The sequence below is a fragment of the Rhinatrema bivittatum genome, chromosome 2, assembly GCF_901001135.1.
Source record: "Rhinatrema bivittatum chromosome 2, aRhiBiv1.1, whole genome shotgun sequence".
Classification (NCBI taxonomy): domain Eukaryota; kingdom Metazoa; phylum Chordata; class Amphibia; order Gymnophiona; family Rhinatrematidae; genus Rhinatrema; species Rhinatrema bivittatum.
The window spans coordinates 369,117,868-369,145,047 of record NC_042616.1 but is presented as its reverse complement, the minus strand read 5'-3'; the positions used below and the strand labels follow the sequence as shown (position 1 = coordinate 369,145,047).

The 27,180-nt window shown below is 44.9% G+C and overlaps 1 protein-coding gene across 7 annotated transcripts in view; it reads right to left on the bottom strand.

Moving 5' to 3' along the window:
- Positions 1-25,701, bottom strand: part of LOC115084722 — a 664,924-nt gene extending 639,223 nt beyond the window's left edge. For 2 of the 7 annotated variants that reach the window (XM_029589949.1, XM_029589957.1), the window contains exons 1-3: positions 25,545-25,701; positions 14,309-14,445; positions 1,899-1,967 (exon numbers count right to left, since the gene is read on the bottom strand). In XM_029589949.1, the coding sequence (XP_029445809.1) occupies positions 1,899-1,967; positions 14,309-14,362 (123 nt within the window). In that variant the 5' untranslated portion in view covers positions 14,363-14,445; positions 25,545-25,701. Of the gene's footprint in view, positions 1-1,898; positions 1,968-14,308; positions 14,446-19,784; positions 19,787-21,448; positions 21,460-24,929; positions 25,043-25,544 lie in introns of those variants that run through there. The other 5 variants (XM_029589954.1, XM_029589952.1, XM_029589953.1 and 2 more) reach the window with 5 other exon arrangements.
- Between the last annotated feature and the right edge of the window lie 1,479 nt (positions 25,702-27,180).

Here is a 27,180-nt window from a genome sequence, read left to right as displayed (position 1 = left end):
AAGTTAACAGGCGGAGGGACAGACCTCGGATGGGCCTGAAGGAGGCTCCTGCTAAGAAATCCAAGACCAGGTTGAGATACCAAAGAGGTACCGGCCACTTTAGTGGTGGGCGGATGTGTTTGACTCCTTTCAAGAAGCGTAAAACGTCCGGTTAAGAAGCTATGCTGTCGCCCTCGCTCTTGGAGCCGTAGCATGACAATGCGGCTACCTGTACCTTGATGGAGTTGAGGGACAGACCCTTCTGTAGCCCATTCTGCAGGAATTCCAGGATCACGGGAACTTTAATTGAGCGTGGTATGACAGGAGAGGAGCACCCGGGAGGCGGTGTGGTGCTTTATGTCCAGGATGGCATAGAGTCCAACAGGATAAACATCCTGCACGTGTTCATTGTTAAATACCATCCTAGAAGCACAATCCAGATGTATTCCACACATTAAGAAAGGTGGAAAGAAGGCAAAACGATTACCGGCATGGTTAAAAGGGGAGGTGAAAGAAGTTATTTTAGCCAAAAGATCTTCATTCAAAAATTGGAAGAAGGATCCAACAGAAGAAAACAGGATAATGCATAAGCGTTGGCAAGTTAAATGTAAGACATTGATAAGACAGGCTAAGAGAGAATTTGAAAAGAAGTTGGCCGTAGAGGCAAAAACTTACAGTAAAAACCTTTTTAAATATATCCGAAGCAGAAAGCCTTTGAGGGAGTCAGTTGGACCGTTAGATGATCGAGGGGTTAAAGGGGCACTTAGAGAAGATAAGGCCATCGCGGAAAGATTAAATGATTTCTTTTCTTCGGTGTTTACTGAAGAGGACGTTGGGGAGGTATCCGTACTGGAGAAGGTTTTCATGGATAATGATTCAGATGGACTGAACCAAATCACGGTGAACCTAGAAGATGTGGTAGACCTGACTGACAAACTGAAGAGTAGTAAATCACCTGGATCGGATGGTATACACCCCAGCGTTCTGAAGGAACTAAAAAATGACATTTCAGACCTATTAGAAAATATTTGTAACCTGTCATTAAAATGACCCATTGTACCTGAAGACTGGAGGATAGCTAATGTAACCACCATATTTAAAAAGGGCTCCAGGAGCGATCCGGGAAACTGCAGACCGGTTAGCCTGACTTCAGTGCCAGGAAAAATAGTGGAAAGTATTCTAAACATCGAAATCACAGAACATATAGACTGCTATGGAGACGGAAAATACTGAAGAGCTGCACTTCCTGCAGGGGTATATGTACTAGGGGCTGATGTCAGATTGAAATCTGATCCATCTCGAACTGCTATCAGGTGTACACTATACCCATTGGTCCTGAGTCCATCTGCTACACACTAGGAAATAGGCTGTTATCGCAAATAAGAGATAAACCGGGATATCCTCCTCATTTCTTTTCTACTGTGTTTTGTAAAAATAGCTCTTTAAAATCTTGGCTCCCCTGATTACATAGTATAAAGGATATTAGATATAAAATATATTCTATTTTATAATTAAAACTAGGAGATAAGTAAAATGCTGTATTAGTATAACATGGTATTGAGAATATTGCTTTGTATTTGAAATATGGCTTTTTTGTTTTTATGGATGTTAATAATATCCTTGTCATTGGCATGAATTCTTGTCAAATATTGATATAATTAATAAAGAGTAAATGACTAGATCTGGCCTTCCTTTCTAAGAAAAAAGTGTTTCAAGTGCTTTTTGCTTTTTTCTGCCATCTACACTACAGCATCCTATTTTCAAAATACTTTGTTCCATTCAGCACTTATGACAACATATTTTGAAACCAGGACATGAGTTTGGAAATGCAGAACAAGAAACATTACTACAACATTCAAAACGGTATTAAATAATTTTTAAGCATTCTCTTTCAGACATAACACTATAACATTGTTTACCTTCTTGTGTTTATATCCAAGGAAGTGGGTCTGCAAGTTTAGCGCAGATGCACAGGATATTTTGCAAATCTAATTTAAAACAAAAAAACAACAATCTTTATTTTAAGCAAAAACACAAGGAAACAATTTGTCAATTAAAGCTACATATTATAAATAATTCGTTTTATAAGATAGTAGTTTTAGTAATAATTATTAATACGGTATTTATTAAAGCCATAAAGAGATGCACAAACCAAGAAAAATACATACTGCTAAACATCCATCTATATATGTATACAAATGCATCTATATCTCTATATAGATACTGCCAAAAAAACAGACGTTTTAAAGTTTTATGTAATTATACCTTAGGAAATAAAATATGTACACTTATGGGTGATATCACTTAAACTGGATGAAAAAGCCAGTTCATAACTTACTGCTCAAAGCTGTAAGCATAACTCACTTGTTGTTGTGGAGCCACCACGCTTAACAGGAACTGTAAACATAACTGGTAAAGAATATCCCAATATTATTTAAGAATCATTCCCAAACTGTGATTTGTGGTGACCCAATCACCAATAAGAAATAATGTGATATTTAACATAAGCTCAATGTCCAATGTGTTCAATGGAGCTATAGAAATTCAAGTTTTGAACTGAACACAGTTTTAAATTAAACTGTAGTGAACGGTGACATGCGCCACACACAATACAAACAAAACATTTTCACTATATTCTCCCCAAGCCAACGGGAAGGAGTACAGCATATACGGCGTGATAAATCTTCCTCCCCCCCCATCTAGACAAGTAAAACAAAATGCTGAAGATGAGTAGCTGATATGTGTAAAGGGAAAATCATAGGAAGATTAGCATAAGAATAGAGAGAAAGCATCAATTCAAAAACCCAGTCTCCAAAAGTAGCGACATAGCAAAGATATTACAACTGCAAACCTTTCAATACCAAACTTTGAATATTAGCAGGTACTTCCTGTGCTTAATAGACTGACCTGTAGCCATTTTTTCCCGTAAAGTGTGGAAAGCATTCCCTCCATACCCAAACATTTGGAGCCTCATCAGATTTCTGCATCATGAGAATGCTTTTCTTCCCAATGAGACAAGCCTTACACTGAAGTACCCTGTTTCTTTTACCTTGAATTTGTAATGAAGCAGGGTGATCAAAAAGAATCCCTTCTGGGTAGAAAACAATATTTTGTCCAAGGATTAATTCAAAAAAGTCTTTAATTCCATCCCAGAATTTTTAATTACCTCACAGATCTAAAAAAACATAGCCAAGTGTCCCCCTGTCGATATTACATCTTTGACAGGTATCAGTTGCTGCATAACCCGATTTGAAGGCCCTAACCAGAGATATATATATGCATGTTTTAAAATTTTAAATTGCATTTCCCATAATCCCTCATTAACTATTAGATTTTTAATGGGTTTAAAACCCCCATGCAATTGGGCAGCTCTAAGCATAATAGATAGATCTCCAATTCCACTGATCTAGCAGAAGACCAGGGGCAAGCGAATGGCAAGGATTTATACAACTAGAAACTCTCATCCAGTTATAATCCCTAATCTGAAAAAATTCCAGATACATTCGATGCAAAAAGCCTGTGAGGGAGTCAGTTGGACCATTAGATGATCAAGAGGTAAAAAGTGCACTAACAGAGGTTAGGGCCATAGTAGAAAGATTAAATGATTTCTATGCTTCAGTTTTTACTGAGGAGAATTGAAGGCAGATACCCATGCCAGAAGTGATATTTAAAAGTTATGAACCAGAGGAAATAAATTTCAGTGAACTTGCAAGGCAAACTGACAAACTAAAGAGTAGCAAATCACCTGGACCGGATGGTATCCATCCTAGAGTGCCGAAAGAACTGAAAAATGAAAATTACAGACCTATTAATCTGTAATCTATCATTAAAATCAGCTAAGATTGGCCATCCTCCAATGTAACACCAGTTTTTAGAAAGGGTTCCAGAGGAGATCCAGGAAAGTAAAGACCAGTGAGCTTAACATCAGTGCCAGAAAAAAATTATCGAAACTACATGGTGGCCCATGGAAAAGTAGCCCACCTCCAATACTTTTCCATGGGCCAAGATTGCTGAAGATATAGATGGTCATAGTTTCATGAGACAAGCCCAACATGGGTTTAGCCAAAGGAAGTCTTGCCTCACTCGTCTGCTACATTTTTTTGAAAGTATGAATGAACATGTGGATAAAAGATGAGCCAGTTGATATAGTGCATCTGGACTTTCAGAAAGCATTTGAGAAAGTACCTCATAAGAGCCTCTTGAGGAAATTAAAAAGTAATGGGATAGGAGGTAATGTTCTATTGTAGATTGAGAATTGGTTAAAACAGAGAAAACAGGGGGGGCGCTCTCGCTGCGGAGCAAGATGGCCGCATGACCTCGAGCTCCCGCCCACCCCGAGCCTTTTTGCAGCTTTTTCGCAGCGTTTAACCCGGCGAACCTGATTAAAATTAGCAGCGATCATTCTCCGCAGCATTAGCGATGGCTCAGAAAAAAAAGGGGCCGGATCTGAAGCAGTTTGCCTATGTTACCGACGACGATGCTGCTGGCGGGCCTAGTGATGTTTCTGAAGCCCCGGACACGAGCAAACGCCATTCTGGTGAGGAGCGGGATCCGGGCGAGACAGACGCAGCACCCTCTACTCACCCAACACGGGAGGAATTCCGATGCTGGTTCGGGGACCTGCGCCGCGAAATTAAAGAATATAAACAGGAACTGCAGCAGGCTATGGCGGAGATTCGAGAGGAGATGGCAGAGATCGGGCGGCGTACGGATGAATGTGATGTGAGGCTGGAGGGGCATGCCATCAAGCTTAAGGAGTTGCAACACAATTCGGCCCAAACCCAGGCGGATTATTCTGCACTTGCTGCAAAATTAGAAGATCTTGATAACCGCGGGAGGCGTCATAATCTGCGGTTTCGAGGTATCCCCGAAGATGAGAAGTACGCTGATTGTGGGGCCACGATTCAGAGATTTTGCTCCTTTTTATCTGCTCAAGATGGCGGCGGCACTGCAGAGTTATCAGCAGATACTATTGAATTGGACCGGGCTCACCGCTCCCTGGGACAAAAATTACCCGGTAAGCCTAGGGACATAATCGTCTGTTTCACTAAATATACTATTAAAGACAGCATTTTTCAAATCGCTAGAAAGCGCAATTCCTGGGCGTGGGAGAATAACAACATACAAATATATGCCGACTTGTCCCCCATGACTCTCAAAAAACGGATGGAATTTAAGGAAGTCACGGCGGTGCTGCGCAAGGAGGGTTTCCGGTACCGCTGGTTATTTCCTTTAGGTATTGCGATTACCATAGATGGTTCGACAACGAAAACGGAGACAGTGGATGGAGCGGTGGCAGTACTAAAAGCAGCCGGGCATCAGGTGCAGCATACTGCTCCTGCAAAGAAGCCATCCAATTCTCTGATGGAAACTCCCCGCTGGCAAAGGGTGAGACATGGAGGCAAACGTCTGAGGAGACAATCAGGAGACCGTGTTCCTGCCCAGGATAAAGGAGCGGGATGAGCGGTATATCCCAGTTCCAGGGATGTACATACTTGGCTGGACTCGTGTTGCGGAGTGTGAGAATGTCTCATATTTTGGGACTGAGCTTGATACCATTTCTTGTTAATTTGATTGTTGGTTATATATATATATATACAGGTTGCCTGGTAATGATTGAGGCTCGGGGGTGGGTAGGGGTGGGCTCTGCAGATGATACTGCCCTTCATAGCTTTCACAGGGGTGTTTTTAGCACATATCTGTAGAGTGCGCTGGGAATTGGGGGGGAGGGGGGGAGTGGGGGGGGGGAGGGCAAGTGGGAACAGAAAACACAACAACGTTTCAGTTGCACGTGTATACAGAGCGATTGGGAGTTACTGTTCTATCTGTTTCTGATCCACTGCATTATTCTAATGATGTTTTCACCCCACAGGGTCCCCATGGGGAGAGTGCGGGATTTCGCGATGCCAGTAGATGCCCAGTCAGAGTTTTTTTTCGGGGGGGATGGCCGAGTGGAGCCGCTTTTATTTTTTATCTCATGGCCAAACTAACCATATGGTCTCTCAATGTTAAGGGGCTGAATAATCCTCACAAGCGGCGGATTTTCCGCAATGATGTACAGCGGATGGGAGCTGATATCTTGTTTCTTCAAGAAACTCATCTTAGGAAAAGATATGAGCATTTACTCTCTTGGGCTCAATACCCACATCAGTTTCATGCTGCTGCCTCTAAATCTGCGAAATACTCAGGAGTGAGTATCTTACTCCACAAAGATATCCAGGGCACGGTTACTAAATCGGTGGCTGACCCTTTGGGGCGATATGTGGTTTTACAATTGTTGGTGGAGAAGACCACCTACACCTTTTTCAATCTCTACGCTCCCAATACTAACCAACACGCTTTTATAGCTAAGCTCGGAGAGGTTTTGAATAATCTAGCCCCTGAGTACCTCATATTAGGGGGTGATTTCAATCTCACTTTACAACCTCATGTAGATAACTCAGCGGGTGGGGGAGGAGGTACATCGCACGATCGTAAATCCCTCCGCAAGTTCCTTCGCGATAGAGATTTGATAGACATCTGGAGGCACCGAAATATTAATGTGAGGGATTACACTTTTTATTCTTCTCCCCACAAAACTTATTCTCGTATAGACTACTTCTTAATAGATAAGGTATTGAGTCTACAGGCTGTGAAACCAACGATAGGTCCTATCACTTGGTCCGATCATGCCCCTATAGGTTTAACATTGCATCTACATAATAAAAAGGCGGGCCTCCGATTTTGGCGCCTGAATGACACCCTGCTAGCTGATGAACCGTTTTGTCAAACCTTAAAGGATGCTATAGCGGATTATCAGCAATTTAATTCTCCACATTCTCATTCACCGCCAGTATTGTGGGACTGTTTAAAAGTGGTGTTGCGCGGCAGATTAATATCACAAGCTTCCTATCAGAAAAGGGTGAAGGGCGACAAAATTGATGCGCTGTTGTCTGAAATTGCATGTCTCGAAAAACAACATAAAGCCACGTTATCCACCAGGGTCTATGCTTCCCTTCAACAAGCTCGTAACGCTTTAGACCTGTTGCGAGCTGGAGAAATAGCGCACCAGTTGCAACTAGCTCGTCAGGAACATTTTGAGTGGGGCAATAAGGCGGGACGACTGTTGGCTCGGAAATTAAAACGCCAAGTTGCACAATGCCAAATTACACGCATTAAAGCGTTAGATGGCTCTATGTTGGATTCTGCTGAAGCTATTCAACATAGATTTCAACAATTTTATGGTACCCTATATTCAGCGGATACTCAAATAGTAGACGCTAATATTGATGCTTACTTAGCGGATACCGACCTCCCGACACTTTCTGAGGCTGAAAGGTTGAGGTTTGAAAGTCTTGTTACACCCATGGAAATATTACATGCTATCAAGGATCTTAAACCTAATAAGGCCCCAGGGTTGGACAGATATACTGGTTCTTTTTATAAAAAGTTTGTTTCTCAGATTACCCCTTATTTACTGGACGCTTTTAACGCCCTGCAGGGGGAGGCAGTACTGCCATCTGAGGCGAATGTAGCGGGTATTACCATATTGGCCAAACCTGGGAGGGATCCTGCGGATTGTGGGTCATACCGACCGATCTCTTTGATCAACATAGATTTAAAAATACTTGCGAAAATTTTAGCCAATCGCCTCAACTCAGTTATGAATAAATTGGTTCACCAGGATCAGGCTGGCTTTATTCCAGGGCGGAAAGCGGCAGATAATGTACGGAAAATTATGGATCTCATCGAGCAAGTCACTCGGACTGAGTCTCCAGCGCTTTTGTTGGCAGTCGATGCTGAAAAAGCATTCGACATGGTCCATTGGCAATTTTTGTTTAAAACATTAAAGAAAATGAATTTTGGCCCAAAATTTCTCAATTGGCTTCTTAAACTCTATGATCGGCCGAGAGCCAGAGTTAAGGTTAATGGCGTATATTCTGATCCTTTCCCAATTGAGAGAGGAACAAGACAAGGATGTCCGTTATCCCCCTTATTATTCGCCTTGTTTTTAGAGCCTTTCACCTCTAAAGTTCGGGAAGCGGGGACTATTATGGGAGTCCGTGTAGGAACAATGGATCATAAGTTGTCACTTTTTGCGGACGACATTTTATTTACCTTAACTAGCCCGGCACAGTCATTACACGGGGTGGTGGCTCATCTTCAGGAATTTAGTTTGGTTTCTGGCTTTCGACTGAACCTCGCTAAATCGGAGGTGTTGAATGTTTCTATGCCCCCAGACCAAGTGGTCCCGTTGAAACAACAGTTTCCTTTTAAGTGGGCGGGTGCCAAGATAAAATATTTAGGAATTTTTATTGGACCTAAGCTGACTGACTTGTTTCGCTTGAATTATACTCCCTTGGTGGCTAAAGTGTTTCGGGATTTAGATATATGGGATAGTCTCCCAGTCACTTGGACGGGACGCATAGCTATTTTAAAGATGTCCGTTCTACCCAAATTTAATTATCTATTTCAATCCTTACCTATACCCATTCCGACAGCCCTACTAAAAAGATGGCAGAGACGTTTCTTTGCATTCCTCTGGAAGCGGAGGCCCCCTCGGGTAGCGAGGGCGACATTATACAGACACAGATTGAGAGGAGGGATGGGGGTACCAAATCTACAGTGGTACCATGCCGCTGCTCAAATTAGTTGTATTCTGTCTTGGTATAAAAAAGCTGAGCGGCCTGGATGGGTGGCCATCGAGCAATCCTTATTGGGCACCATACCCCTACAAGCCCTTCTTTGGCAACCTAGATCGACCTTGAGGATAAGGGGCAGTATTATTACTACTCCTCTACAAACGACTCTTCAGTGCTGGGGGAAGTGGAAACCTCTTATTATAGGACGCAGACAATATTCTTGCCACACTCATTTCTATTACCACACTCGATTCTCTCCCGGTTGGGATTCGACCTCTGCTCATTATTGGAGGGAGAGGGGTCTGCATACTGTGGGGCAGATATGTGGGGGGGATGGTGTACTATCTTTCTCACACCTTCAGGAGACATACTCTATTCCACTTTCTACCCTTTATTATTACTACCAAATTCGACACTTCCTGACTAAGGAACAAATCCTGGTAGAACTTCAAAGGGGGAAGTCCCAATTTGAGGGTTGGTGTGACCTAGCTGACCGTATCAAGGGTGGACTGTCCAAGATATACATGATTTTGCAGGGTGCATTGCCAGGGAAACCCGCATATACTCACAAGTGGGAGGTGGAGCTCTGTCGGCCATTGGCAAATGAGGAGTGGGATCAGATATTTTCAAATACTAAACGTAGTTCCGTTGCAACCTCCCTTACAGAAAACGGATATAAAGTTCTATTTCGCTGGCACCTGACACCTTACAGATTGCATAAAGCAGGTCTTAGTTCTGATGCCCACTGTTGGAAGGGGTGTGGCTCAATAGGAACTTTTTTTCATTTATGGTGGGAATGTGTTCATGTCCAGAGACTGTGGAAGGATGTTATGGATACCATTTTCTATACTTTGCATAAAGAGGTCACTCTAACCCCTGTTCAGGGATTACTCAATATGTCCGTTGATGGTTCCAAATATGAGTGTCTGTTAATTAATCAATTTTGTATAGCAGCGCGATGTACCTTGGCGGCTTCCTGGAAACAGGACAGAGTCCCTGATAGAGAAGTTCTTTATCAGAAACTTGATGCTATGTGTTCCCTGTACAAGATCACAGCTCAAAAGCGGAGTCAGTTGCTACAGTTTTATCGGTTGTGGCAACCGTATCTTACTTGGAGGGAGGACATGCTGACGAAGGTTGGGTCTCATGCCTCTTAATGTTGATTTTTGTCCCCCAGCTGTGTTAACCTAATTTCAATGCCGATTTGTTGTATTTTGCTTATTTCTTTTTTCTTTTTTGTAACAGAGTATTATGTACATTTCTGGGATATCAGTATTTGGGTATTAATGATGGGAGTCACTCACACATCACTGCGATCTGGTATGATACGTAGTTGCCTAATCCAACTGCACATACTCCCCTTTGCACTTTATACCTGGGGTCTGGTATGTAGCGTAAACTACGCATTCGACATATGTTTGGTTTTCTAATGTACAGTGGACTACCTTTAATGGGTTCTTGATGAGATCTTATCAGTGACTGCCTTTCGAGTAAGATATACGATTGTATATGTATGTGCTTTCACTAGCGTTGTTTGTATACACACTTGTACTGGTTGTATTGCTGTTCGCATTGTTCAATAAACTTTACATTACAAAAAAAAAAAAACAGAGAAAACAGAGTAGGGCTAAATGGTAAATCAAGCAGTTTTTGTGTGGAGCAGGAGAACGGATCCAATACAGAAAAGCTCCTCCACTTTAGTCATTAGGACTTTCTAGTGGAAGGCTTTCTGGAAGCCACCAGGACCAGAGAGACACATCCTCAGAAAGATCAAGCGGTTGCAGATTTAACCTCTCAGCCTCCAGCTATGAGTGACAGAGCCTGGAGATTGGGATGCCGCAACTTGCCTCAGACTTGCGTGATGAGCTCTGGGGAAGTCCCCAGACCTGGTGTCCACTCCCGAAGAAGTGGACACCAGATCTGTCTCAGCCAATGAGGGGCTATTAGAATCATAGTCCCTCTGTCCTCGCAAAGCTTCAAGAGAGTCTTTGCCACTAGGGGAATCAGAGGATACACATACAGAAGACCCTTGCCCAATGGCGAGCAAAGGTGCCCGAGGCTGGTTTGCCATCTATTCTGCACAGGGAGCACAACTGAATCACCTTTCTGCTGTGGGGAGTTCGAACAGATCCACATCTGGACTCCCCCAGAGGAGAAGGTCCAGAGACCATTTGTTGGGTCTGAAGGCACAACTCAGTATGTCCACTATGACGTTCTCTGTTCCAGCCAGATACATGGCCCTGAGCACCCCACCCCTCCCCGTGGGACAGAGCCCAGGACCAGCTCTGAATCGCTTCCTGACACAGGAGGTATGACCCTGCGCCTCCCTGCTTGTTGACATACCACATAGCTACTTGGTTGTCTATTTGGATCAGGACAACTTTGTTGAACAGCTGATCTCTGAAAGCCCACAGCGTGTACCCAATCACCAGGAGCTCCAGGAAACTGATTTGACAACGTGCTTCCTGGGCGGACCAGAGATCCTGGGTGCAAAGCCCCTCTACATGAATTCCCCAACCACACGGTGGACGCATCTGTGGTAAGGACAATTTGGGTAGGGGGACATTGGAAGGATATTCCCCGTTCCAAATTTGAGAGTACCTGCCACCAGGACAAAGAGTCCTGGAGAGACGGGGTGATTTGGATGTGATCCTGGAGGCTCTGCATGGCCTGGTACCACTGTGACCGCAGGGTTCATTAGGCTCTGTGCATATGCAAATGTGCTAAAGGAATAACGTGGATGGTTACGACCATGTGGCCCAACAGCCTCAACATATGCAGAGCTGATACCTGCTGATTCTATTGAATCACTGCCGCTATGGATATCAAGGTGACCAACCTGGATTGCAGCAGGAAGGCTTTTGCCTGTGCTGTGTTTAGCAGGACTCCTATGAAGCCCAATTAAGGTGATGGGCTGAGATGGGACTTCAGGTAGTTGATGAACCCAAGTGACTCCAACACCCGGATAGTAAAGTGCATGGACCAAGTGGCTCCTGTATGAGATGTGCTCTTGACCAGCCAATCATCCAGGTAAGGGAAAACATGCACTCCCAGCCTGCTGAGGTGCGCCCCCACCAAGCCAGGCATTTTGTGAAGACACATGAGTCCAACGCTAGCCCGAAAAGCAACACTCTTGTGCTGGGGAAATGGCACTTCCAGTACAATCTGAGACACTTCCTGTGACTTGGGAAGATCTCAATGTGAGTGTATGCGTCTTTCAAAGAGGGAGCACAGTCAGTCCCCTTTTTGCAGGATAGGAATCAGGGTGTCCAGGGAAACCATCTTGAACTTTTCTTTTTTGAGAAACGTGCTCAAGGCCCTCAGGTCTAGGATGGGACGAGTCTCCCTGTTCTCTTTGGAATCAGGAAGTATCAGGAATAGAATTTCTGCCTTCTTTGCCTTAGTGGGACAAGTTTGACCGCTCTGGCTGTTAAGAGGGCAGAGAGCTTCCTTATTAGTACCACCCTCATGCAATACTGGCCCCCAAAAAGGGGACAGAGTAATTTGGCAGGATACCCAATAGGTTAAATTAGTACCCCTGACGAACAATGGACAGAACCCCTTGGTCAGAGGTTAAACTGGACCACTAATCCGTGAAGAACTGTAGCCTGCCCCCAACCAGGTGATCCAGGATCTCTGGTACAGGTGGCTGGCTTATGCTACCTATGATCCAGTCAAAACCCTGTCCCGGGAGTTGACTGGGATGCCGGCTGGGGTTTGGGAGCTCACCCACTGCAAACGGGAGTGAGGAGGCATTGGATAGTACTTCCTCTGACCCTGTCTTGCCGACCCTCCTTGCTGAAGAGGGTGGGTCTGAAGTGCTGGTGAACAGGTATTGGAGGGTCATATGGTAGTCCTGCAACTGGGCTCCTACATCCCTCACCTTATCTCTGAAGAGATTCTCTCCCATACATGGCAAATCAATGAGACTTTCCTGTACCTCTGGTTAGAGATCAGGGGCTCGCAGCCATGCCATTCCGCAGGCGTCAATTCCCGCTGCAGAGACCCTCGATGTCGTCTCAAAATCTTCGTAGGTTGTACGAACCTTGTGTTTTCCGCACGCCAAGCCCTTATGCACCAGTGACATGAAGATGTCTTGCTGCTGTTCAGCCGCCTCCTGCACTTGCTTCCAGAGGTTCCACGACTATTGGTTCATGTAAAGCTGGTAAGAGGCAATGCAGGCAATGAGCGTGGCTCCCTGGAATATTTTGCTCCCCAAGAGCATCCATCGCCCTAAGATCCTTTCCTAAGGGCATCAAGGAATGGGTCAGAGAGCGCTTGGCCCTCTTGAGGGCAGATACGATCACTACAGTTTGGTGTGACAGCTGACATTTCTCAAATCCAGTAGCCTTCTGGACAAGGGAAATCCCATCCGCCTTCCTGTTTACGGGAGGTACTGTGAGGGAGTGTTCCCAGATCCTCAGCAACTCCTTAAAGAGATTGTGGCAGTCCCAGTGCACAAGATCCTTAGGAGCCTCCATGAACTGGAGGATTTTCAGCATCTTGAACCTGGCATCCTCCTCCATCAACAACTGAAAAGGTATGGCCTCTACTATTTCCCGCACAAAACCTGAGACGATTAAGTCCTCTGGTGGATTCTTCCTTCGTTCCTCTGGAGGAGAAGGCTCTGAGAGGAGACCGAGTCCTTGGAGGAGGAATCTGCAGTGTCATCCACCCAAGGATCATGTCCACAGGGCATGAGGCCCCAGGTGCTCAGCCTTTGTCCAGAGGCATGGGCACCAGTAGCACTGGTGCCATCCCCGGCAAAGCTGGACGGGGGGCTGCAGGCCTTGTGTCCCTGCTGGCCATGATGGAGTTTCCCCTCCTGGGAGGAACCAGCAACGAGCACCGTATCAGTCAAGGGAAGCAGCGGTACCCTTCCGGGCATCAATCGACTCCCCGGAACTGATGCCAGCTGGGTCGGTAACACATTAATGAGCACATTGAGGCATTCCAGCAGTGGTTCCAGAATGGAAACGGTAGGCATCAGCACTGTCCGTGTAACTGGCACAATGCCCTGCAGTGGTTGTTCTATTGCCAGCTGGACTCTCCTCTCCAGCTTCCCCTCAAAAGTTGCCAATGCCATCACTGGAAGGCAGGAGAGGTGACCAGATTTTCCTCAAACCCCCAAGGTGGATTGGCAACTGGCACTAGGACCGGAGGAGACCGTTGCGGACCTCTCGCAGATGGAGGATGGACACTCCTCACCACGGGATTGCTTCAGGGGCATCACGGCATGAGCCAGCGCCTCCCCGAGCCCGGCACCGTACATCAAAGATGACCAGTGTCGATGCTTCTCAGTTTCCCTCGGTGCTGGCCCGGTCTTTCCCCGGAGTAAGGCTCCATTTACAATTACAAACTGTCTTCTGTCAGTCAAGCAGTTTGTAATCCATTCCACTGCCTTGGAATGGATTACAAACTGGCAGTGGAATGGATAGTTTATCATCATCTGATTTAGGTTTTTGTTCATATTTTTGGGTTTTCCTTTCCCTCTCTTTTCTTTCTTCTGCAACCCAGATTAGGTTCCTTTGCCCAGATCCCAGCTCCAACGCAGCTCATCCGTCCATCGCTAGTCTTAGCAGCGGTTATTTCACCTGATCAGGCAGCAGACTGCGAATTTTAGGTGCCCATGTTTTTTCTACCCCTCTATTTACACAAACATACATATGCTACCTTTGTTTTTGTAATAAAGACAGTTACATACTCACATTACACCAATAAGGATTCAGATTTGGGTTCTTCACACTCAGTTCCTCATCCATGCTGATTATGAAGAAAATGATACACGCAAACCCAGCAATTCCTCCCTTACTCTGATCAAGAATGTTGAAGCTTCCAAGAACTGCTGAGAAAAGTTGAAAAACAAAAGATTATTTGGGAATCAAACTACTGTAAATCCAAGAAAAGCTTGCAATCACCGACAATGTTCAGATAATGGAATTAATAGTACTAGGCAGAGCTCACTTAGTCCAGATTTAAGGCTAGTCCCAAAAATTGTCCCCTTTCCTCTCAAAGAATAGTCAAAAAAAAAAAAAAAAAGCACATTAAAGACAAATGACGAGATTCTCAGGATGAGGAAGGAGGCCTTCCACTGCACTCCAGTCCTCCCTGGGACATCTGCCTGACCTCTGGCTGCCTTGAAGACACAAGAGGAAGGAACTATGTTAAACTAAAAGAGATGCCCAGCGGCGCACCGCTACCAGCATGCCTCAACCCACACTCCCACAGAGCTATCAGACATCCAGGATTCAAAAACCCAGAATCAATTGGATAACAGTAGGTTCTGGCAGAATAAGACCTGTGATGGACATGCAAAGTGAAAATAACAATCAGCTCAAAAAAACAGAAAGGGTTCCTAGGAAGTGCAACATAGCAAGGGAGAAAAATTGGAAAGCTATGACTACAAATGCCCGCAGTTTGGGCAATAAAATCCCAGACCTGCAGGCCGTAATGGCGGAGGCAGACTTGGACGTTGTTGCTGTCACGGAGACATGGTTCACGGATTCTGATGACCGGGATACGGCCATACCGGGCTATAACGTGTTAAGGGAATGACAAAGGACAAAAAAGGGGAAGGAGCAGCTTTATGTCGAAAATAATATCCCAGCAACTAAACTGCAAAGAAAGTGGGATAGAGAAGAAGCATTATGGCCGTCCTAAAAAAAGATGATGGTACATCCATTTTCACTGGACTGGTGTACAGGCCTCAAACAGAAGAACTAGACAGAGATCTGATCAAAGACATTATAAAGGTGGGAAAGAAGGGGGAAATGTTGATTGTTGGTGTCTTTAATCTGCTGGACGTGGACTGGAGAATCCCTTCTGCTGAATCTAACAAAAGTAGAGAGATAGTGGATGCCCTGCAAGGTGCTCTGTTCAAACAAATGGTAATGGAACCCACGAGGGAGGGAGTTATACTTGACCTAGTACTCATTAATGGGGCTAATGTCTCTAATGTCCAGGTGGGGTGCCCACCTCAGAACCACTGATCATCAAACAGTATGGTTTGATATTGCAAATAGGATCCAGAGAAGTGTCACAAAGACCCGAGGTTTGAACTTAAAAAAAACAAAAACCAAAAAACAGACTTTGTAGAAATGGGGGAAATATCTGGAGGCAGAACTTGAAGACTGGGAGAAAATGAGAGGTCAAACAGTGGGCCAAACTAAAAGGAGCAATTACAAAAGCAACAAATCTGTACGTTAGAAAAGTAAACAAAAGTAAGAGAAATAGGAATCCAATCTGGTTCACAAAGGAGGTGGTTGATGTAATAAAAGCAAAAAAAGCAGCTTTTAAGAAATATAAAGAATCCCAAAAAGTGGAACACAGGGAGGATTATCTGGCGAAACTGAGAGAGATGAAAAAAGTAATCAAGAAAGCAAAAAGTCAGACAGAGGAAAGGATTGCCAAGGAGATAAAGCGAGATGACAAAACATTTTTCAGATATAATCAGAGAAGGGAGAAAGGTACATAGTGGTATAGTGAAATTGAAAGGGGATAAGGATCAATGCGTGGAGAGAGATGATGAATTAGCAGAAATATTAAACAAATACTTCAGTTCAGTGTTCACTAAAGAAGACCCTAGAGAAGGACAGTCACTTGTTATCAAGACTGTAGAAAGAGGTGGAGTAGATGAAACTCCATTTACGGAAGATAATGTATAGGAAGAGCTAAGAAAACTGAAAGTGGACAAAGCCATGGGGCCTGATGAGGTTCATCCCAGAATACTGAGGGAACTCAAGAGATGTGCTGGCGGGTCCACTGTGTGACCTGTTGAATAGATCTTTGGAAAGGGGCGTAGTGCCTAGTGACTGGAGAACAGCAGTGGTGGTCCCGCTTCAGCAAAGACTTTGCACTCACAAACAGACCAATACATTACAGTGCACTCCAGCGAAGCGCACTGTTATCCTGCGTTTCAACGCGTGTTTTCGACACGCTAGCTTTACCCCCTTATTCAGATGAAATATAATGTGGATAAGTGCAAGGTGATGCATATAGGGAAAAATAACCCATGCTATAGTTACACAATGTTAGATTCCACATTAGGTGCTACTACCCAAGAAAGATCTAGGCGTCATAGTGGATCACACATTGAAATTGGCGGTTCAGTGTGCTGTGGCAGTCAAAAAAGCAAACAGAATGTTGGGAATTATTAGAAAGGGAATGGTGAATAAAACGGAAAATGTCATAATGCCTCTGTATCGCTCCATGGTGAGACCGCACCTTGAATACTGTGTACAATTCTGGTCGCCGCATCTCAAAAAAGATATAATTGCGATGGAGAAGGTACAGAGAAGGGCTACCAAAATGATAAGGGGAATGGAACAACTCCCCTATGAGGAAAGACTAAAGATGTTAGGACTTTTCAGCTTGGAGAAGAGACGGCTGAGGGGGGATATGATAGAGGTGTTTAAAATCATGAGAGGTCTAGAATGGGTAGATGTGAATCGGTTATTTACTCTTTCGGATAATAGAAAGACTAGGGGGCACTCCATGAAGTTAGCATGTGGCACATTTAAAACTAATCGGAGAAAGTTCTTTTTTACTCAACGCACAATTAAACTCTGGAATTTGTTGCCAGAGGATGTGGTTAGTGCAGTTAGTATAGCTGTGTTTAAAAAAGGATGGGATAAGTTCTTGGAGGAGAAGTCCATTACCTGCTATTAATTAAGTTGACTTAGAAAATAGCCACTGCTATTACTAGCAACAGTAACATGGAATAGACTTAGTTTTTTGGTATTTGCCAGGTTCTTATGGCCTGGATTGGCCACTGTTGGAAACAGGATGCTGGGCTTGATGGACCCTTGGTCTGACCCAGCATGGCATGTTCTTATGTTTGGAATTGGGGTATGCAGTTACTCCCAATTGTCGTAAGATAACCCATGTAGTATATCTTGTCCAACCTATTGAGCACATCCCCAAGTGCTGGGGTCTCCAGCTTTTTCCACCAGTATGCTATCTCACACCGTGCCGCTATTACCAGGTAGTGCCAATGTCAGGCACAATGTGTAGCAAACATATCTTGGGATCTGAAATCACTGGTATCTCCAGTACCTCCTGAAGGTATTCTAAGACTGCTGCCCATGTTCGCTCAATTTTAGGGCATGTCCACCACATGTGATAAAATGTGCCTGTGAAACTGCACTCCCTCCAGCATGCCTCAGTATTCCGTAAAGACATTTTATGTAGTCTTCAGGTGTCTGATACCATCGGTATAAGAGCTTATATCCATTTTGCTTAATAGTCGCAGACACTGAACTTCTACTTATGCTAGCATGACAGCCATCCCAATCAGTCTCAGACATTAATTCCGCAAAATCTGTCTAGATGCGGGAAATTGGTCTTTTAAAAATGGTAGCATTTTCACAATATTTGACAAAGATGGTTTTCCCCTGCTTTAGCTCTCCTGCTATTCTTTGCCTGATAAAGAAATGTGACAGCTGTGAGTATCTGTACTTCTTTTTTAAAGTAAAAAAAAATAAAATAAACTCGGCAGACCGCCGAGTTATGAAGACCAAAGCTGGTAAACTCTGCGTCTGTTTTCATAACCAGCCGTCTGCCAGTAATGAAAATGGCCACCGATAAACAGCTCGATACTGTAAGGTGCGGTTGGAGATTAACTCGCTGTGGGCACACAATTGGGACGCGTAAGGCGATCCTGCGATACAGTCTCCAGTTTCACGCGTCCTTAGCGCTTCTTTAAACAGACCCGTAACCTTTTCCGCACGCAGCATGTATATGATATGTAAATGAACGAATTAGCTATTTAATGAACGAATTAGCTATTCCCCTCCGATACTGTGACGTGCGCTCCGATTATCTCTTTTGTAACCCACTATTTTGCCGCGTCCTTAACCTGTTAGTTTACCGCCTACCCTCTACCTGGTGTTAGTGTGGTGTTCGAAAAGTTACGTACCGGACTGCACCATGGACGACCTCCATATATACTAACATTTGCAGCGTAAAGTTGTTACATATATATATATATATATATATATATATATATAAATACCTTGTCATTTTCCGAATCCCCCATCTCCACACGGGCGGGCATGCGGTCATCGAGGCGGCGGCGGGAATCGGCGGGTGGGTGGGCGCCCCTTCATCCAGGCGTTTGATCCAGGCGGCGGCGGAAGCCAGCGGGCGTGCATTCATCCAGGCGGAGGGAGCTGGCGGCGAAAGCGGCCTCCGGCAGCCCCCGCCAGTAGTGAATGAATGCACGGCCGTGCGATTTCAGCGCTCAAGGCAGTCACATGCCGTGACATCAAGCGTCGTGACGTCACGCCTTGAGCGCCAAAATCGCACGGCCGTGCATTCATTCACTGCCGGCGGGGGCTCCCAGAGGCCACTTTCGCCGCCGGCTCCCTCCGCCTGGATGAATGCACGCCCGCCGGCTCCCGCCGCCGCCTGGATCAAACGGGCGCCCACCCGCCCGCTCCCGCCGCCTGGATCAAACGCGCGCCCACCCACCCGCCGCCTCCCACGGCAGCTTGGATCAAACGCGAGCCCACCCGACCGCTCCCGCCTGGATCAAAAGCGCGCCCACCCGCCCGCCGGCTCCCGCCGCCGCCTGGATCAAAAGCGCGCCCACCAGCCCGCCGGCTCCCGCCTCGATGACCGCACGCCCGCCCGTGTGGAGATGGGGGATTCGGAAAGTGACAAGATATATATATATAACACTTTATTCCCTTTTGTTTTAATTTTCGCCCTGCACCTTGCTTCGGGAGGGGGGGAACCATCCACTTCCTGGTGCCTGTCATTTCAAATGACATTTGAAATGACAGGCACCATTTGAAATGACATTTGAAATGACAGGTACCAGCGCACCCAGGATACTGTATAGGCGCTGTATTAAGCGCCTATACAGTAAAATGGGTTGCGCGGGCCTAACCTTCGCCTAACGCTTCGCAGACGTGGCTTGCATTTGCAAGTAATTTACATAGAGTATCGAGCGGTATGTGAAGAGAACTGTGCGTGCGGGGAACGATGGTGCGCCCGGCACTGCCGCACTCTTTCTACCGCGGCCTTAGAGTATCGACCTGAAAGTCAGCAGCCGTTTTCATTACTGGCGGTCAGCGCCCGCTTTCCCGAACATTAAGGTCGATACTCTAAGGCCGCGGTAGAAAGAGTACGGCAGTGCCGGGCGCACCCACGTTCCCCGCACGCACAGTTCTCTTCACATACCGCTCGATACTCTATTCAAATTGCTTGCAAATGCAAGCCGCGTCCAACCCGTGCTCAACGGGCGTCCATGAAGCGAAACCCCTTTTACTGTATAGGCGGTATATTCAGCGCCTATACAGTATCCCGGGGTGCGCTGGTACCTGTCATTTCAAATGTCATTTCAAGTAACATTTGAAATGACAGGTACCAGGAAGTGGATGGTTCCCCCCCTCCCGAAGCAAGGCGCAGGGCGAAAATTAAAACAAAAGGGAATAAAGTGTAAAAAAAAAAGTAAACTTGCTGGCGGGAGCGCGTTCGATCAGGCGGCGGCGGGAGCTGGCGGGCGGGTGCCTATTCATCCAGGCGGCGGCGAGAGCCGGCAGGCGCCCATTCATCCAGGTAGCGGCGGGAGCAAGGGTTACACACACTCACTCACACACCACACACACACACTCACTCAGCAGCCAGGCTGCAAATTCAAACAGCCCCTTCTCCAACTATGCCTTCCCCCCCTCCCTCCCGAGTACAGAAATAGACTCATGCCGCCCTTCCCCCACCGACACATGCACGCCCCCCCCCCCCAACCGAAGAGAGAAAGCCAAATTGGCAAGCGGTAGCTGTTTGCCAACACGACGACCTGGCTTCGCACAAGCGCTGGCTTCTTCAGGGGGAGGATATGTTTGGCACCCCCCCCCCTTGCCCCCTTAAAGCTCGCACCTGCTAGACGTCCTCAGCTGTGCCCTCTTGCACAGCGGCGCTGCTCGGCGCCCTTTTCCTCCCACTATTTTGCAGGAGACGAGGCTGGCTACAATTCCAGCTCGTGTCAGGTCCTTGGTTCCCTCCGGTAAGGGACAGATTCTGAACTAACCCCGGATCGATCGGCTCTCGCTAACTTCTTGGGTCGCAGAGGGAGGGAGGGAGAGAGGAGGGGGGGGGGGGGGGAGTCCGTGGGCTGTTCATCCAGGCGGCGGGAGCGCATTCAATCCAGGCAGCGGCGGGAGGGTGGGCGTGCATCCCGCCGCCGCCTCGATGACCGCCCGCCCGCCCATGTGGAGATGGGGGATTCAGAAAGTGACATCTAGGTGTATATATATATATATTTAGCATTTTATGAGAACTGTAATTTTTTTTGTAAGCCACTGTCAGCTCCCATACGGAACATGCGGGATGAAATAATTTAAGCAAATAACTAATGCAATCGGAGTTCCGTGCAGCATCGTTCATGCAAAAAGAAGGGCTGAATGCAGTTTGAAAGTGGGTTAGTATATATGGAGGTCATCCATGGTGCAGGACTAATACCAGGTAGAGGGTAGGCGGTAAACTAACAGGCTAAGGACGCGGCAAAATAGCGGGTTACAAAGGAGATAATCGGAGCGCGCGTCACAGTATCGGGAGGGAATAGCTAATTCCTTCACTTAATAGCTAATTCGTTCATTTACATATGATATACATGCTGGGTGCGGAAAGGGTTATGCGTTGGTTTCAAGAAGTGCTAAGGACGCGTGAAACTGGAGACCGTATCGCAGGATCGCTTTACGCGTCCCAATTGTGCGCCCACAACGAGTTGCAGACGAAGAATCTCCAACCGCACTTTACAGTATAGACCTGATTATTGCATCGGCCCCTTAGATCTACTGCTTGCAGTGTTCAAGATTAAAGGAATACTATAACTACCTGATCTAAACAAAAAAAAAAAGTTTCTGCACACAATATATAGGCACTCAGGGTGTACATTGTGCGTGTATATTGGGCAAAATCAACTGAAGAGGGATAAAAGGGACGCACGTACTGAGCACTCGTGGCAATTGCGGGTGCATAGCAATGTCTCCTGGGCACACGAGGAATTTGAGCACTAGGGACACACAATTCATCCAGAATATTTATATTTATTTATTTAGAACTTTTCTATACCGACTTTCCAATAACAGAATTACTGATCAATTCGGTTTACATTTTGAACAATAACAGTGACAAGAAAATGTCTTACAAAAAGCAGGTAGAAATAACTTGGAGATAAATATATAGGGTTAAATAACAAAGAAATACAATATACAAAGCCTAATATAGGCTGAGGCAGATAACATCGGTGTGGGGTTGTGTAAAGAGTTTAGGACTGACAATAGGTAGGGAATTACATATTGGACTTTTGAACTGCCAAGGAGTTGGAAAAATTTTTTATTGGGGAGTTCCTTGAGTTATTATATGGGGTATTCAATGGGGATTCAAAGAATTTTTTTTAAAGTTGAACTTGTCTAGATCTTGTATAGTTCTCTTGTAAGTTGTTGAAATTAACTGAAGTTCTTATATAGTTCTCTTATAGTTTGATTGAAAGTGACCTAAAGGGGACCTTGGCAGAGATTGTTGTGCAGTCTGATGTTATGGAAAAGCTTGGTGGAAGAGCCAAGTTTTAAGTCTTTTTTTTAAAATAATGGGGCATTGCACTGATTTGAGTTCTGGCGGGAGCGTATTCCAGATTTTGGGACCAGCTGTGGAGAATGCTCTTTTGCTTAACGCTGATTTCATTGGTGGTATCTGGAGATTGTTTCGGTAGGCTTGTCTCACTGGTCTAGTAGAGGTGTGGAGTTGGAGAGGGAATTTGAGCTTGAGTGGGGCCAGGTTGTGTAATGCTTTGTGTATTGATGAAAGCACTTTGAAGAGTATTCTGAAATTGACAGGTAGCCAGTGTAGGCTTTTTAAAATGGGTGAGATGTGGTCTCTTTTGTTGGTCTTGGTTAGGATCCTTGCCGAAGCGTTTTGCAACATCTGTAATGGTTTTAAGGCGTTTGCGGGTAGGCCTACTAGAAGAGAGTTGCAGTAATCTATTTTCGTGAGTATGATTGCTTGTAGAACCAATCGGAAATCTTGAAAATGGAGGAGTGGTCTAAGTCTTTTTAAGACTTGTAATTTGAAGAATCCGTCCTTTACTATATTATTGATGAGAGCTCTGTAATTCATTTGGTTATCAAGTATAACTCCTAGATTTCTGACTTGTGGTGACAATGTTATTTGGGTGGTGAGCTTGGTGCTGGGAAGTGAGTAGGTTCCATCTTGAGAGATGAGTAGGTATTCTGTTTTGTTTTGATTAAGGATAAGATTTAGGCTTGTGAGTAAGTTATTGATGGCTTGTTGGCATGTGTTCCAGAAATCCAGAGTTTTTTGGAGAGATTCGGTGATTGGGATTAGGATCTGTACATCGTCTGCGTATAAGTAGTGGATGAGATTGAGGTTGAGCAGGAGTTGGCAAAGTGGGAGTAGGTAAATATTGAATAAGGTTGGTGAGAGTGACGAACCCTGAGGGACTCCCCAGTCGCAGGAGATTGGTTGAGATTCTTCTTTGTTGACCTTGACTTTATATTGTCTGTTCTTGAGGAACGATTTGAACCAGTTGAGAACTGTATCTTTAATTCCAATATCTGACAGACGATCTATTAATGTGTTATGAATGACCGTATCAAATGCTGCTGATAGGTCTAGTAAGATGAGTAGACAAGGACATCTTTTTTCAAGATTCAGTAATATGGAATCCGTTAAGGAGATTAGGAGGGTTTCTGTGCTTCTAGATTGGCGGAAACCAAACTGGGCTGGAGAGAGAATGTTGTTATCGTTTAGGTATTCTATGAGTTGTTTATTTGCTACTCGTTCTAGGATTTTAGCGATGAAAGATAGATTAGCTATTGGGCGGAAGTTGGATGGGATATCTGGTGAAAGATTAGGTTTTTTTAGGAGTGGCTTTATGATTGCCATTTTGAGAGAGTCTGGGACTAGCCCTTGGGATAGGGAGCAATTGATGATTTGTGCAATGGGTTTGGATATGGTTTTAGCGCATGACATGAGGAGACTGATAGGAATGGTATCCTGAGGATGTGAGGAGGGTTTGATTTTTTTTAGGATATTTTCTCTCTCTAAAGAGGCAGTCATTTCGAATTCTTTCAGGCATGTCTTTTGTGATGGGAAGGTAATATGTGGTATAACTGGCGTATAATTGTTGTTACTCTTGGACTGCGTTAGTAGGTTTGGGATCTTATTTTTGAAGTAAGTTGCAGGTTCTTCTGCTTTGCTTGCCGCTTTATCATCTGGTATGTCTGTTGATGGAGGTTTCGTGAGGGATGAGATCAGTGAGAAAAGCGCTCTGGGGTCAAAGATGAAGTGGTGTATTTTTTGTGAGTAAAAATCTCTTTTTGCTTGGAGGATGGATGTTCTGTATATGTGCATCGTGGACTTGAATGTCGAGAGGTTAGAAGATGTTGGATTTTTACGCCAATGTAGTTCTTTTTTTCTGAGCTCCTGTTTTATGGATTTTAGTTTTGGTGTGTACCAGGGTTTTCTGTTGTCTTTATTTGCTCGGGCAGCTTTGGTGATAATTGGGCATGAAGAATCGGCCACTTTTTTGGTGATGTTGTCCCAGGATAAAATGGCTGAGTCCGCGTTTGTGAGGTCCAGATTGTTAAGTTCAGTAGTTAGGCTGTTGTTGATTGTCTCCTGGCTGCATATTTTCCTGAATTGGATAGTGTTATTTTGCTTTTTTGGGGGAGTAGGTAGGTTTATTTTTAGTACAGTGTTGATCAGTTTATGGTCCGACCAGGGGATTGTGAGGCATGTGGGGTGGGAGGAGGAAGAAAGTTCTTGATTTATGAAAATTAGGTCCAGCGTATGACCTGCTTTATGGGTAGGTTCATTAATTAGTTGTTTAAAACCCATGAAGTTTAGTGCATTTAGGAATGTTTCACAGCTCTGAGAGTGAGGAGATACATCCACATGAAGATTAAAGTCCATCCACATGAAGAATATGTCCTTTTTTAAAACATTGAGAGCCCAGGAGACGTGGCTGAGTGCGCATTAGGAAAATGGGCACTTGTCATGCGTGTCTGTCTTATGACATCGGCCCCTTTCTTTTACCTGAATCAGTGAAGTCACGAGAGTGGCAGCGGAATTTGAACCCATGTTTCCCCTGGTCCGTAGCCTGCTGCTCTAACCAGTAGGCTACTCCTTCACTCATTAACTGATCAGTTATGAAAGATGGAATAGAAATCAAAAAAAGTAAAATCCCAAATACAGATCAGTAGTAAATACAGATCAATGTAAGGATCGTTACTACATTAAAGATTTGTGGGAAAAAAAGCACTCCTTCGGCCTTTTATCATGCATTTTCTATTACAAAACACTTGCCTCCTGTACATTTACTTATTCATGTAACTCTCATCCGAACTGTTCTCTACGAATCTACCCTTTTGGCACTCCATGAGCGATCAGTAATGAATAATAATCCAGAAAACGCGGGTCTGTGTGCGACAAAAGTAAACTAGATTAGACACACGAGGAATAACTAATACTGAATTATAAATAAGCAAATAGAAAATGTTGTTTTAGCTTGACCGTTTCCTCTTGTTTTTTTCCTCTTTTGGGCTTTCCGTTAAACAAGAACAAGTCTCTACTGGGCCTACGACTCCCATGTACAGGGCTTTTACAGCACTAACTCCAGCGTTAGCAGAGGCAAAAAGCCTGCCCTACCCCTACTGGACCTAAAACGGGAAAACAACTCCAGAATTCACACGAGGATTGTGTGCTCGCAAGAGAGCCGGAGGCCTGAGTACTCTGACGCAACTGAATTGCGCGTGTCGACCACCAAAACCTCTAACGCTCTGCCTGGCCTAGCGAGGGACAATAAGTTGCGTAGGCGGGCAGTAAAAATGAGCACCGGAGCTCTCAGCTACTGTACTTAGCGCGACCCGGCGACGCTTACCCTTACTATTTTATATTAGCACTTCTTTTTGTTCTACTCACCGAAGTCGTAAGGAAAAAATACACAACAAAACTTTCCAGGAAACGACGATGGACAATTACTTCCACTACTATTCGACCTCAGCAACAAACACTGTACATGCGCGCGCCTCACGCTGACGCATGCGCTGAAAGCAGCTGCGATTCTTCTCACCCCTTCCGGCAGGAAAAAAAGGATGACGTGGAGCGAAGGGAGCAGGACGAACAATGCCTTAACAGAAACTGTGAGAAGGCTACAGCCGCCCTGCGCGACTCAGCGCACAGAAAGTGTCATTTGTGCAGGGGGAAATGAGGGTTACCTGTACTTTCTGCAATGTAAGTTAGGAGTGTTCTGTGTAATTGCCCGGAGCAGAGTTTTACAAACCTGTCTGTGGATGGGACAAAGCTAGGCAGGTTTTTCTCTCATGCCTATTTATCATTGGTATCCTGAAAACCTGAATGGTTGCGGAATCGCAAGGACTGATTTGCAGTGCAGTGATTTCTGTCGCTTCGGGGAATCAGCGAAACGTTGCTCACCCTGAGCCGGCGGAATGTACTGTTGGGCTGTGTACACACTGCTTGTGCACTTTTGTGTTTTGCCGGTTGAAAGTGAAACGGGAGATTTTCAGTTCCTTAAAAAATACCACACAAACACACACGATCTGGTGTGTGGTACCTATAGTGTGACACATTTTCTGCCTGTATGCCAAATCATAAAGACACAGAGACAGGGAAGTAAACAGCCCTAAAGCAACTGAGAAACATCGGTATGGAGCTAATGCACCCACTCTATTAGTCAGGACCAGGATCCACAATGATGGAAAAGTGGAGGGAAGGAGGGGGTGAAGAGAGAGATGAGAAAGGGGGAAAAAGATGAAAAGGAGAGCGATGATCAAGAAGATAGTTGACAGGGGAGGGGATAGGAAGAGAAAAGGGAGAAAATGAAGAAGACAGTAGGGAAAGAAGTGAAGAATATATGATAGTATGTGAAAGGTGAGGAAGGGCAAGGCCAGTTCAAGTGTATTCAGATCCAGTGCTAAAATTTTTGCTGTCTTGTGCCCTGTTTGTTTTTTTGTAACACATTTTTGTTGTTTTCCCCAATAATCAACATACTATAGAAACCGTCAGTCTCACGCTCTGTCCCAAACTCCCTATCGCAACTGAAAAAAATAAACCTTGTTCCCTCCCAACAATCCAAACTCAAAATTGACACCCCCCCACCCGCACCTATTTTACCCTATCCACAGGTCCAAAATTTCTAAATTGTGCAGGAATTATTCCCTGGTGCTCCTGCCCCACCTACCAGTATATAAAATTGGTGCCGCTGGGCCCTGTAGCGGAGCACCAGTTTGTTGTACAGAAAAACATGCATTGCTATGATGCCACCCAGAAAACCCTGCAAAAACAAGATACTTGGAACCCTTATAGCAGAGCTTTCCAAACTTTTCATGTTGGTGACACACTTTTTAGACAAACATAATTTCGGGACACAGTAATTACGTCTACTAGCAAACCAGAGGTTAAAGGTTAAACGAACAAAATGTATTTCGACAATTTATGTATGTTTCCTTAAATATATACATAATAAAATGTTTCACGACACAACCTATCTTGTGAAAACCTTTCATTTATATTAAAAATATATAATATTCCATGATTA